This window comes from Otolemur garnettii, unplaced genomic scaffold (genome assembly GCF_000181295.1).
Source record: "Otolemur garnettii isolate 467f Iridium unplaced genomic scaffold, OtoGar3 scaffold00105, whole genome shotgun sequence".
NCBI classification, from domain to species: domain Eukaryota; kingdom Metazoa; phylum Chordata; class Mammalia; order Primates; family Galagidae; genus Otolemur; species Otolemur garnettii.
In genome coordinates, this window is record NW_003852500.1 from 1,531,880 (window position 1) to 1,543,413 (window position 11,534).

Genomic DNA, 11,534 nt, shown 5'->3' on the forward strand with positions numbered 1-11,534 from the left:
GGGAATTTCAAGGAGGGCCTAAGATAGGGTGACCTTGCATTTTCCAGGTACTTCTGCTGTATCCTAATAGAGAGCTGAAACCACTGCCTCCTAATTCCCAGATTACCTCCCCTACAATAGGTAAAAATCTAAAAAAATTTGGAATGTTAGGTACATGGTGCCAACTTACAGGTGGTGGCTGGAAGCCTGGACCATCAGAGGGAGGGTCCAGGGCATTCAGGGCTAGAAGTAGGAGGGCAAGCCCCTGGACTTGGCCCAAGACCCTGTGTTACTGTCTGAGCTCCAGTTCTTTACTTAGAAAATGGAATGGAGAACTTGATAACCTAGGATGCAATGATGATGAATGGCTATATCTACCCCTTCCCAGCACCCATTGCTGCCTACACTTTCCCTAGCACACCCCATTATTGCATGGGCACCTGTTTCCTCTGCTAGACCACACACTCTGGTCTCAGTCACTGCCATGTGCCTATTTCCTGGGAACCTGCTGAGTATATAGTAGGAACTCAGGAAAGACCTGTGGGCTGCAGTAGTGAATGGGGACGTTAAGTATTTAGAGCATCCCAACACCATCTGAAACAAAATAGAAACTCAACTGTGTGGGTTGCAACCTTAGTGCTCCTCATTAAAATTTACGTTTTTTCCCCTCACCTCTCTGTGCTCTGGTACAGGGTAAGGTAGGGCAAGGACCTCAGGATCCTGGGGTCCTAAGGGAGCTTCTGCCCCTGGAGAGAGCTGTGTGACCTCAGGTAGGTCCCAACCCTCTCTGGGCTGAAGTTGCTACCCAACACCCTGTCCCAATTACTGAGCCCTCCATGTGCCAGGCGCCAGACCCAGGTCTTAGCCCAGATTATCTCATTGCTTCTTGGCCATAACCCCCTGAGTGCAGGTGCCAGCGTTACTGCCTTGTTGGGTGACTGGCAACCTAAAGTTAGGCTTGATTGCTTGCCCTACTTAAGTTGACTGAGGGCAAACGGCAGGGTCAGGGCAAGCTGGCTGTCTCTAGAGCCCACATTCTCAGTTAGCACTGAGATGATTGTGGTTTTCAGTCTTCCTAGACCCAAGCCAACCCTATTTAAATCTTAAACCATTTAAAATTCAAATTCCAATCCCTCTGTTACAGCAGCTTGGTTCATGCATCCCAGAGCTGTGTTAGCAGTGGCTGTGCAGGACAGAGCAGAGAACTTCACTACCATTGCAGCTACATCAGCTTCTCCTTCCTAGAGGTCTAGACCCTTGGTTTGAGAAGTGCCAAATTTGGGGAGCTTTAGACGTCTGGTGACCCTCTGTGAGTTTTACCAACATGTGGAGGTGTGTTGGGTAGGGGCCCAGAAAATAGTCACTTACAGTCCTGCAGGGAGTTTCAAGGAAGGCCTGGAATAGGGTGATCCAGTGTTTTTCATGTACTTCTGCTCTATCCTGATAGACAGCTATACCCACTGCCTCTAAATTCACAGATTATCTCCCTTCTCCCCCATAATAGATAAAAATCGGGAAACTTGGAATGTTGGGCACATGGTGCCAACTTGCTAATGGTGGGGGGAACCCTTGGCCATCAGAGAGTCCAGTCCCTGGATTAAAGGGGCCCCTGCCCCTGACAGTGCTTGACTCATAGGGTCTGCCCACCTTAGCTAGGGCATGGCAGACATCAGGGGCCACCAAACCCCTCTGAGTCCTCCATTAGTGGCCCCTCAGGGGATCCCTGAAAGTGAGGGGCCTTGGCCTTGGCAGTGGCTGCTACAGATTGTAAGGACATTCATTTCCCTGATCTCGGAGGGGAATTTGGGAGTGCGGTGGCTTTCTTAACCCCATCTGCATGGGTTTGTCCCATACCTATCTACCTAGTGCCATATGACCCATGTTCTTATTCTGCAGAGGCCATCAGTATGCCTCTAGGTGCCACAGACACAGGGCTGTGCCCTTGGAACTGGTAGTATGGAGGAACAGATTAAGCTGGTCCAGGGTATAAAGCAGCCATGTGCCTCAGAACCAAGAGCTCAGCTGCACAGGGGGCCTTGCAGTGGCCCTGCACACTGCCCCACTATGGGTGCCCCTGGAGGTTGTCCAAGGCACCCATCAAAGAGTGGCCCCACATGTTGCTTTTGGTGCTGACAAAGGCCCAGGGAGGTTCCCAAGAGGAACGTGTTACCAGCTCTTTGAGAGTGAGACCCACCTAGACTTGAATCTTAAAGGTCACATCTCTGTGCCTGTTTCCCCTTGTGTCACATGGAGACATTTGCCCTTCTCCACAGTGATGGTGAGATCGTGGACTGAGGCGGGACTACTCTATAGCTCTTTCAGGATTGTCTCTCAGGCACTCACGCAATGCTTAGGGAACTGAGAGGAGGCCCATTGGGAGGCATAGGGGTGTCGGCATCAGGCCGCCTGGGTTCATACCCCCATCCTAGCATTTACACTCATGTACGACTATAGAGGGGCCTGGCCACCACCTGCACCCTCAGGCTTCCACCTATAGAGTGGGCATGGTGGGACCCACCCAGACAGGGCCTGAAAGGCTTCAGTGAGACCCCACTGCAATACCTGACACATTGAAGGGTGTGAAAGCTGAGGAGGAGGCTGGCTGCTGGGGAAGGTCAGCATGAGGGGATGTAGTAGGCTATGGGCTTGTGAAACAGCTCACCATGAGGGGACTATAGGACCTCCTGGACCCCAGGGATTGTTGTTGGCAGGACTTACCTGCTAGTGCAGGAAGCCAGCCAGGCCGAGAAACAAGGGCCGTGATGGCCTGGTTTGTGAGGCAGAAGGGTGGTCTTGGTGGCCACAGGAACCGGGCTAGAGCCTGGAGACCAGAAGGGGGCTGGCTTCCAGGTGTTTCATTGGAAAGGGTAGCAACCAATGGGCTTGGCCATGAGACCGACAGTGGGCCCCATGCCACTGTCTTCCCATCTCCACTAGCCTGCTGGGGCTTCTCCTTCTAAGAACCTGCCACTTGTTAGGAACCTGTGTCTCTGTCTATCCCTGTTTAGGGCATCATGCTGGTCTACGACATCACCAATGAGAAGTCCTTTGACAACATCCGGAACTGGATTCGAAACATTGAAGAGGTAAGGCTTGCTGGCCCCTACCTCAGGTCTGCTCCTCAGCCTTTACCCAGAGGCACCTAGAAGTAACTTGCCCAGAGCGTGAGAGTTAAGGATAGAGGGGAGCAGGGACTGAGGCCTAGACAGTTAGCTGTAGGAACCGCATGCTGGCCTGGTCCTGTCACAGAGTAGCTCCCAGAGCCCATTTCCCCAGCTGAGCTGTCAGATCTGACCAGTGTCACAGTCATGAGAAAAGCTTGTGGTCACCGTGAGCATTTGGTGCTGTCTAGAGAGGGAAGCTTCTAGCACCGGCATGACCCTTGTATTGGGAGGGTGTGATGAGCAGGCAGATCAGATTGTACTTTGAGCTACATCAGAGCAGGGTGTGAGCTGGTACAAGCTACCCACATTCAGACCTTGAACTGCGAAGGAATAAAAAAGGGGAGGCTAGCCCCACCCCCAAAGTCAGCATCTCCATCTTCCTGCTCCCCAGAAAGCTGACCTTACCCTCAAAGCCTTTCTGGACTATGGCACCTTTAGCTTTTGATAAGTAACTAGGTGGGGCTTTGGGTCTGAGGCACAGCCAAAGAGTATTACCCATCCATAAGGCCACGGCAGAAGGTCACATCACTGTCTACCCAGAACTCTGTTTCTGGCCAGTAAGTGAGAGTGTCTTCTAGTTCCTAGGAAGTTAAGCTGGGAGGAGTAAAGTGGGTCCACTGAGACCAGGCCCAAGCTGGTGGAAGAAGATGGTACTTTGCAACGTCCCTATCATTTGGGGAGCAAGACCCCTGTACTGGGGGTGAGGAGGGTTAGATGAAGGAGCCACTTTGAGGGACAAGGGCAGAGTTAAAGCAATACTGGGAGATGGTAAAATACCAAGGGCTGGCAATGGCAGAGACCTGTGGCCACCTCAGGCACTGTACATTTCTGGATCGTAAAGAGAAAATTGAAAAGTCAGAGCAGAAGATCGCAGGACAGCAGCTGGGGCCTCCCATAAAGGAGCTGAGGAGGGAGGGAGGAAAGCAAGAGTGTTGGGGAGTTAAATATCTCAGTCTCACTCACCTCCCATAGACCAGACCCCACCAAAAGTCCAGGCCTGGGGGCCTGACTGATAGCCCACAGAGAAGCTGCTCTCCACAGCCAGAAGTTGTATGCTTGGTCGGAATAATAGCTAGAACCTTGACCTCAGCCAAAAGGTTGAGCCAAGGGCATTGGCTTTGTGACGTAGGCCCTGCTGCTCAGCCCCTCTCAGTTTCAGCTTGTCCTCTGGTCCTCTGCTGTGCCTAGCAGTCCTGACCCCATCATTCTGATTTCAAGGGACAGGCCATGTGTTGACAGAGGTGGCCTAGTCTGTGTTGTCTGATCTGACTGCCCCTTCTTGCACCTCTCCCCTCAGCACGCCTCTGCAGATGTCGAAAAGATGATACTCGGGAACAAGTGTGATGTGAATGACAGGAGACAAGTTTCCAAGGAACGAGGAGAAAAGGTGGGCATGGTGGCCCTGAGGGGCAAAAGGACTTTGGAATTTCAGAGTTCCCCACACAGAGGGCTTCTCTTGTCTTTGCCCTGCTCCAGGGCCTCCCAAGTGCTCATTGGTAGAAAGGCTAAACTTGGGGGAGATAGTTTTCACAATCTTGGTGAGCGTGTGCCCACCTGGCTTTAGGCTGCAGACGGCTCACTGCAAACCCATAGGGCTTCAGGGCCACAGGGAACAGGGTAGAGCATAGCAGGCCTCTGTCCACCCTCCCACCCCCATCACTGCTCCCCGTTGGTGTCAGCCTCAGCCCTCAGCTCAGGAGTGCCTGGCAGCTGATGAGCACACACATGTTTCTTCCTCCCTCACAGCTGGCCCTCGACTATGGAATCAAGTTCATGGAGACCAGTGCAAAGGCCAACATCAACGTGGAGAACGTGAGTCCTAGGCCCTGCTGGGGTACATGGGGTCTGTGAGATCTGCCAAGGGATGGGCTAGTGTCCTCCAGAGAGGTTTACCAGCGGGGTTGTCTTCAAGCTGTCAATCAGTCTTCTGTGGAGCATTTCCTGGGCAGCACTGTGTGTCAGGCGCAGGTGGCCTGTGGAAATCTGACAATAGCAAGCACAAACCCCATGTAGGCCACATAGGACACATCCCAGGTGGCTGGGTGCCTGGGCCCAGCTCCAGGTTCATGCTTTTGGCTATACTAGTCATCTACAGACAGGCCCTGGACAAATTCCAGGCATGTTAGGAAGCTCTGACCAGGCCTTTCCCAGGCACCTCTCTTCTCCATGGGATAACGCTGACCTGTGGCCAACCCCGTTTCCCTGCATTTCACCATCCTGGTAATGTTTCCAAACTAGATCTTCCACATCACACCCAACTTAATGCAGCCCAGGCTCCTGACCTGGCATGGAACTCACCTAGTACAGAAGGCCCTTCCTTGCTGGCCCTGGCTGGTGTTTGCCATCCAGGGCTGGGGCTTCCCCAACCCTGCCCTCGACCCTCCCCAGGCAACCCGGGCCATTCCGTCCTCCAAGCTTTTGCCATGTTCTCTCCCTCATCCCCGCCTGTCAGATTTCCCACCAGGGCCCAGCCCAGATAGTCTGACATCACAGAAGCCCCTGTAGCCTCCTCAGACTTCCTCAGCACCCTGAGCCACTCTCCCCAGCAAATCTCCCCACGTCACAGCTGTATGTGTGCAAAGTGGGCCTCTACGACCATCTCAATAGGTCCCTCCCCAGGGGTAAGGTAAGCTCACAGAGAGGAGTTTATGGGTTTTTGTGGAAAGAGTACACGAGGGGCAGGAGGAAATGTTCAAAAGGCCATGTGACAGTGTGAGCCTTGGCCATGCTGGAAGATGAGCCTTTCACTCCCTTGTCCTGCCAGGCACAGACTCAAAATGGAGCTTGTTTGGCCAAAGAGCTGCTTGTCCTTCTTCCTGACCATCAGAATGGGTGCCAGAATGGCCAGATAGAACCTAGGAGTCAGAGATGGAGAGCTAGACTCTCCTTCGAGATCTTTCTGGATCAGTCAGTTAAGCACTGAGTACCTTTGGACAAGTCACTTGGCCCCTCTAAGCCTCAATTTTCTTCCTGGCCAACTGTGTGTGGCCCCACTTCACAGGATTGTTGCCTCAGGGGAGGCAGCCTGTGCAAAAGTCCCCTCTGAGGGATCCAGGGAGGTCTGCCTGACATAAGGCACTCTGCAGATATGAAAGCTGACATTAGACAGTTGGAGCAGTCTGGGTGGGCAGAGGGTAGGACTAGAAAGGCCGGCTGAGTCCACTGTCACAGGCAGGTATCAAAGGGCCAAATGGGAGACCCCCGCCTAGAAAGTCATTTCAAAGTTGTATCCTGCCCATGTGGGTGGCCAAGGATTCAGGGTCCTGCCACTCCACACTACTAACACTGTGCTGATTCCACAGGCATTTTTCACTCTCGCCAGAGACATCAAAGCAAAAATGGACAAAAAATTGGTGAGTACATGTCCTTCCCAGATCCCCAAGAGGGTCTCTGCCAAATCCTGCTTTTTAGGGCCCAGGCAGACCCCATAGGAAATTGGTAGGGAAGAGGAAGAATTTGCAGATGTGGTTGGGGCACCAGCAGGTTCTGTCATCCGAGGGGCGCTGCCCAGGCAGACAAGGCCCTGCATGTCAAGCCCCTAGGGGACAAACAGCCCTTTGCATTCAGCTTATGAGAAGGACTACCCAGGCAACCCATGTGGTGGTGGTGTTTGAGAAGAGAGAGCCTTTTCCTAAAAAAGAGCCTCCCAGACCTCTTGGGCAAAGCCAAGGCCAGAGTCCACGCAGTAATAAGGCCCTCCATGGTTCTCGGTTCTTGTGTCTGACAACCACTGGCTTACCATCTTCACAAGTATGGCAGATTGGTGATCTTCCCCTATCCCCTACCTTAGCCCCAATTCTGCAAGTGGTGATACCTCAGTGACCTTTATCAGGTCCCAGGATCTCTGAGGGATCTAGGGAGGTCTGCCTGAATCCCTCCCCAGACACCTGTTGGTTTGTTTCCTCCTTTTTTTGTTTACCACTTGAGTGATTTCATAGTCCACCAGGCTCAGCATCAAAACATATCCCTGTACAAACATCGTTGTGACCCTTCCTCCTGACCCCTAGTTCCAGTGGCTACCCTTTCCCCAATAAGTTCCATTCACTGTCTGACCAAAGAGCGTAGAGTGCTCTGTTTCACACGAGACTGCCCATAAAATACAAAGTGCCAATTAGGTAGTTGACAGAATATGTACATTTTCATAATTCAAAGAGGATGTGAGTTGAATAGTAACACACATGATTGATTTAATAGCTTTTTGGCCATTAAATCAAACTAGGAAATACTCCACGTAAACCAATGTACTGACTGGGATTTTCTTGCAGTTTTCTTTCTTCAATGTAATGGTCAAGATCTGACTCTTTACATCCCCTCTGATTCACTGTGGCTCCCTGAGTATTGTGGTGATATTTTGCCTTCTTCCGCCCGCCCCTGTGATGCCAGGCAGTTGACTACCTGGAGAATGTGCCAGATCCTTTGACATCATAGAACATGAGTGCCCATGCATAACTCCAGTCCTTGTGATTTTGCTTTTTCTTAATTGATTTGTAAACCACTGGCAGTTTAGTTCCTTTCTGTGCCCTACCCATTTCTCTGACGACAGCTGCTCTTGCTTTTAAGGGTTCCTGTGATCAGAATGGCCCCACCTGGATATTCCTCACCCCCACCTCACCTTAACCACATCCGCAAAGTCCCTTGTGCCGTGTCACATGCCATATTTTCAGGTTCCAGGGATTAGGTGTGGACATCTTCAGAGGCTGTGTTCTACTGATCACAAGTCTGGATCACCCCTCACTAATCTGACTTCCTCCCTTTGTGAAGTCTCCATTCAGACGTTGCCATCAAAATACACCTCCCACTGTCACTCTGCCCCTTGTCCCTGTCTCTCTCATTGCTCACCACTGTGGGAAATCATGCTGCCTGTGTATTTCCTCCGTGATCTATCTTCCCCCTGTACAGTGCAAGCTCCCCTGGACAGGAGCTTTTGTCTCATCTGCCACTGCTTGCCCAGTGCCCAGTAAGAAGCCTGGCACATTGGAGGCCTTGAGTCGTTGCTATTGCATCAATCCAGCTTTTACCTAAGAGCTCAGAAATGAGAAGGAGTTAGTCTAAGAAATGAAGGTGGAGGAGAGGGAAGGGGGTGCAAGCCTTTCAAACAGGATGAGGTGGAAGAAAACAGGATTTGAGTTCCCAGGATCCACAGATCACACAGGCTCTGCGTGCCAGGCAGCTGACTTGGGGCATTCTGCTCTGAAGATTGTGGGGGGTGCTGGGGGCTTTAGTAGAGAGTAAGTTGACAAGAGTAGAGCTCAGGTCTTTCATCCACCATAGCAAAAGGTGGAAGGCAAATAAGAGAGGAGAGATGGTAAGGCAGAGCTGTGGCACAGGGATACAGAGACCAGTTGAATGCAAGTGGCAGTGGGACCTGGCCAGGTTTTCTGGGTTCAAACCTGGGCTGCTTCAATGGATGGTACTCAGCACAGAAAAGGAAGGAGGAAAGGGCAAGTGAATGCAGGGAAGGAGGTATAGAAAGAAGAGAGTTGGTTGGATGGGAGAACAAGTGGTTCAAAATATGTCAGAAGGGTGAGTGAGATGGGTATCGGTAGGTGGATAAATGATTGACGTAATGGTTGGAAGGGGTAGTAGGTAGTAGATGAAAAGGAAATCTGTGAAAGATGAACTGTCAGTTAGAAGGAACAGTTGTTGGATGGATGGATGGATAATTGGTTAAAAGGAGATGGATGCACCACCTGCTGGATGGAATGCTGATATTCTGTGGTAACCTTAGAAATCAAATCCTCTTGTGATTCCAGGAAGGCAACAGCCCCCAGGGGAGCAACCAAGGAGTCAAAATCACGCCAGACCAGCAGAAAAGGAGCAGCTTTTTCCGATGTGTTCTTCTGTGAGGAATTCAGCCTTACTCTGATCCTCGCTCAGCTGAGCTGACTGTGCCTGTTCTGAGTGAACCCCTCACTCAGCCGGGGCCCTCCCATCTCCAACGCCCCGTCCGCACCGTGGCCACTGGGCCCATGGCCACTGGGCCTGCAGCCACCAGAATGCAATTGAGAAATTGTTTATTTTAGTAACTGTCTGATCTTTTTCAACTTTGGAAATGGAATAAGTTAAGAATTTGCTATTTTTTCTGTAACGTCCACTGAAGAATGGGCCTACTCATGCATCGAGTATCCAGAAAAAGAGAGAGGGAGACGGAGTCAAGGTGTGACCAGCAGCAACAACCAGTGGCAGCCTCCATGTCTGGGTCTGCAGTTCCTTGCCTTGCCATGACCCAAATCCCCACCAGAAAGCCCGTTCCTATCCCCCACCAGGGAAGTAAGGCCCCCACAGGCCAGTGGCAGTTCTGGGAGTGTTAGGCTCTGCACCCTGACGGAAGCCGCCAATCCCACCAGGAAGTGTCCGCCCACAAGACTGCTGCCCACTTCCTCTCAGTTTTGGACAAGTGACAAAAATCATTTTCCCCCCTCTCTCTTTTTTAACTGTTAAACCAAAGGGAAAGCACAAATTAAGGAAATCCTGTTTAAAGTGTTGAGAAGGAAAGAACCCTGGGCGGCTTCTCCTGTTCACAGCCAGGTTTAGGGCTGTGGTCCAGCCAGGCCCCTTGGCCGTCCCTGTCTGAGCACCAAGGGGACACTGTGTGTACCTGTACCACAGGTGACCCTGAAAACAACTACACCTGCTACGCAGTCCTCCTGCAATGGGGTCATCCTCTTCTCAGCACCAAAATGGCCCCCACTCTGCATCCTCATGCTGTCTCCAAATTGGACATCCTTCCTAGCTGAGATTTTTATTTTTCCATATTCGTAGTGCCATGAAGTGATTCCATCTTTGATTTCCAATGTCAAACCTAGGTGATTGGGAACAAGCTCCTATTACCCCTAGCTGGATGTGGCTAAAACAAGAGGCATTCCATGGAAATGGGCTGCCCAAAGGCAGTCTGGGTTAGTTTTGAGCCATCATCATTGGGTTCTGTTTTGACAGTTTTCTGTCCTATAGAGGGACTGCAGTTGGGACCAGGTCACCAGGCTGGAGGGGTGTCACCAGGGAGCCTTTTCTTTTGTTATGGGTTTTCCCCCTCCTTGAGCTACTGTCCAAGCCATTGGCATCATGGTGTCTCTTTTTTTGTTGTTTTGTTTTTTTTATTAAAACCAACGTACCAGCAATAGTCTGCTCTCCCCTGGAATCTCTAACATGCTCTGTTTACATTGATAAATGCACTTAAGGAAAACAAACAAATTAAAGCTCATTATCAAGTTCATGGATTTTGATGTCCATGTTTTCCCTATAAGGCCATGTGGTGGTGGCCAAGTGTCCAGAGAGCAGGGCTCAGGTCTGGACAAGATCAAAGCAGAAGCTAAGAGGTACCCTGGCCAGGAAGGGTGACTTGGAGGACATGACACCTGTCATAAAAGGGCAAATTTGGTTCAAGTTAGCTCCCCACAGTGCCCCCCGCAGCCATAGTCCAACCTCTGCCTCACCTTTCACAGAAGTCCCCCTCACAGTTCTACTTTTGTGTCCTGTATGGTCTGCTTGGCCAACCTCAGTCCCCATCATGCCATCCAGATTCTCTTGTCTTGGTTACTGATGATATCCACATGGCCAAGTTCTGCATCCGCCCCGCCCACCTGGTTTCTGCCATACATCTTGGCCACTGTTTCCCTCCCACCTCCCTGGTGGCTTCCAGAGCCACCTTCTGACTATTCCCCAGGGTGTTTCTTCTACCCCACCAGGGGTCCTCTCCCAGCACTCCTTCCCAGGCTCAGTGGTTCACTAGGACTTGCCATATAACTACTCATGGCTAAGGTGCATCATAGCAAAGGGCTGCAATGGAAAACCAACAGACAGAAGGCACAGAGGGTGAAGTCTAGGGGAAACCAGGCAGAAGCTGGTTCCCCCAGCGGTGACTATCAGAAGCTCATTAGAGATTCCATAGCCAGATTCTTAACTGGGGCTGACCACATAGTCACCCTTGGCCTGGCACACAGCAAGATTCCAAACTCCAGAAAGATGTATTGAGCAGAAATGGCATTGTTTGCTCAAAAAGTTTAGACTGGGTGCAGCGGCTCATACATGTAAACTCAACACTTCGGGGCCAAGGCAGGAAGATCATTAGAGGCCAGTAGTTTGAGACCAGCCTAGGCAATATAGCAAGATCCCATGTCTACAAAAAAAAAAAAAAAAAAATAGAAAAACTAGCCAAGCATGGTGGTGCACACCTGTAGTCCCGGCTACTCAGGAGGCTGAGGCAAGAAGGTCACTTCAGAGTTCAAGGTTACAGTGGCCACTAGTCTAGCCTGGGCAACAGAGCATGACCCTGCCTCTTAAAAACAAAAAGAAGTTTAGGCACAGTTTTGAGCCACGTGTGTAGGGGAGTTATCAGGAGGGAATTTTACCAGCTAAGGGCCCACCTTGCCAGCAGGCCTTTCTCAAGAATAA

At 51.1% G+C, this 11,534-nt stretch overlaps 1 protein-coding gene across 1 annotated transcript in view; it reads left to right on the plus strand.

Moving 5' to 3' along the window:
• RAB8A (RAB8A, member RAS oncogene family) overlaps nucleotides 1–10,263 on the plus strand; it is a 19,967-nt gene extending 9,704 nt beyond the window's left edge. Inside the window, exons 3-7 of the mRNA XM_012809385.2 lie at nucleotides 2,988–3,065; nucleotides 4,441–4,530; nucleotides 4,890–4,955; nucleotides 6,446–6,496; nucleotides 8,897–10,263. Coding sequence (XP_012664839.1) covers nucleotides 2,988–3,065; nucleotides 4,441–4,530; nucleotides 4,890–4,955; nucleotides 6,446–6,496; nucleotides 8,897–8,989 — 378 coding nt within the window. The 3' untranslated portion in view covers nucleotides 8,990–10,263. The remainder of the gene's footprint in view (nucleotides 1–2,987; nucleotides 3,066–4,440; nucleotides 4,531–4,889; nucleotides 4,956–6,445; nucleotides 6,497–8,896) is intronic.
• Nucleotides 10,264–11,534: the final 1,271 nt, after the last annotated feature.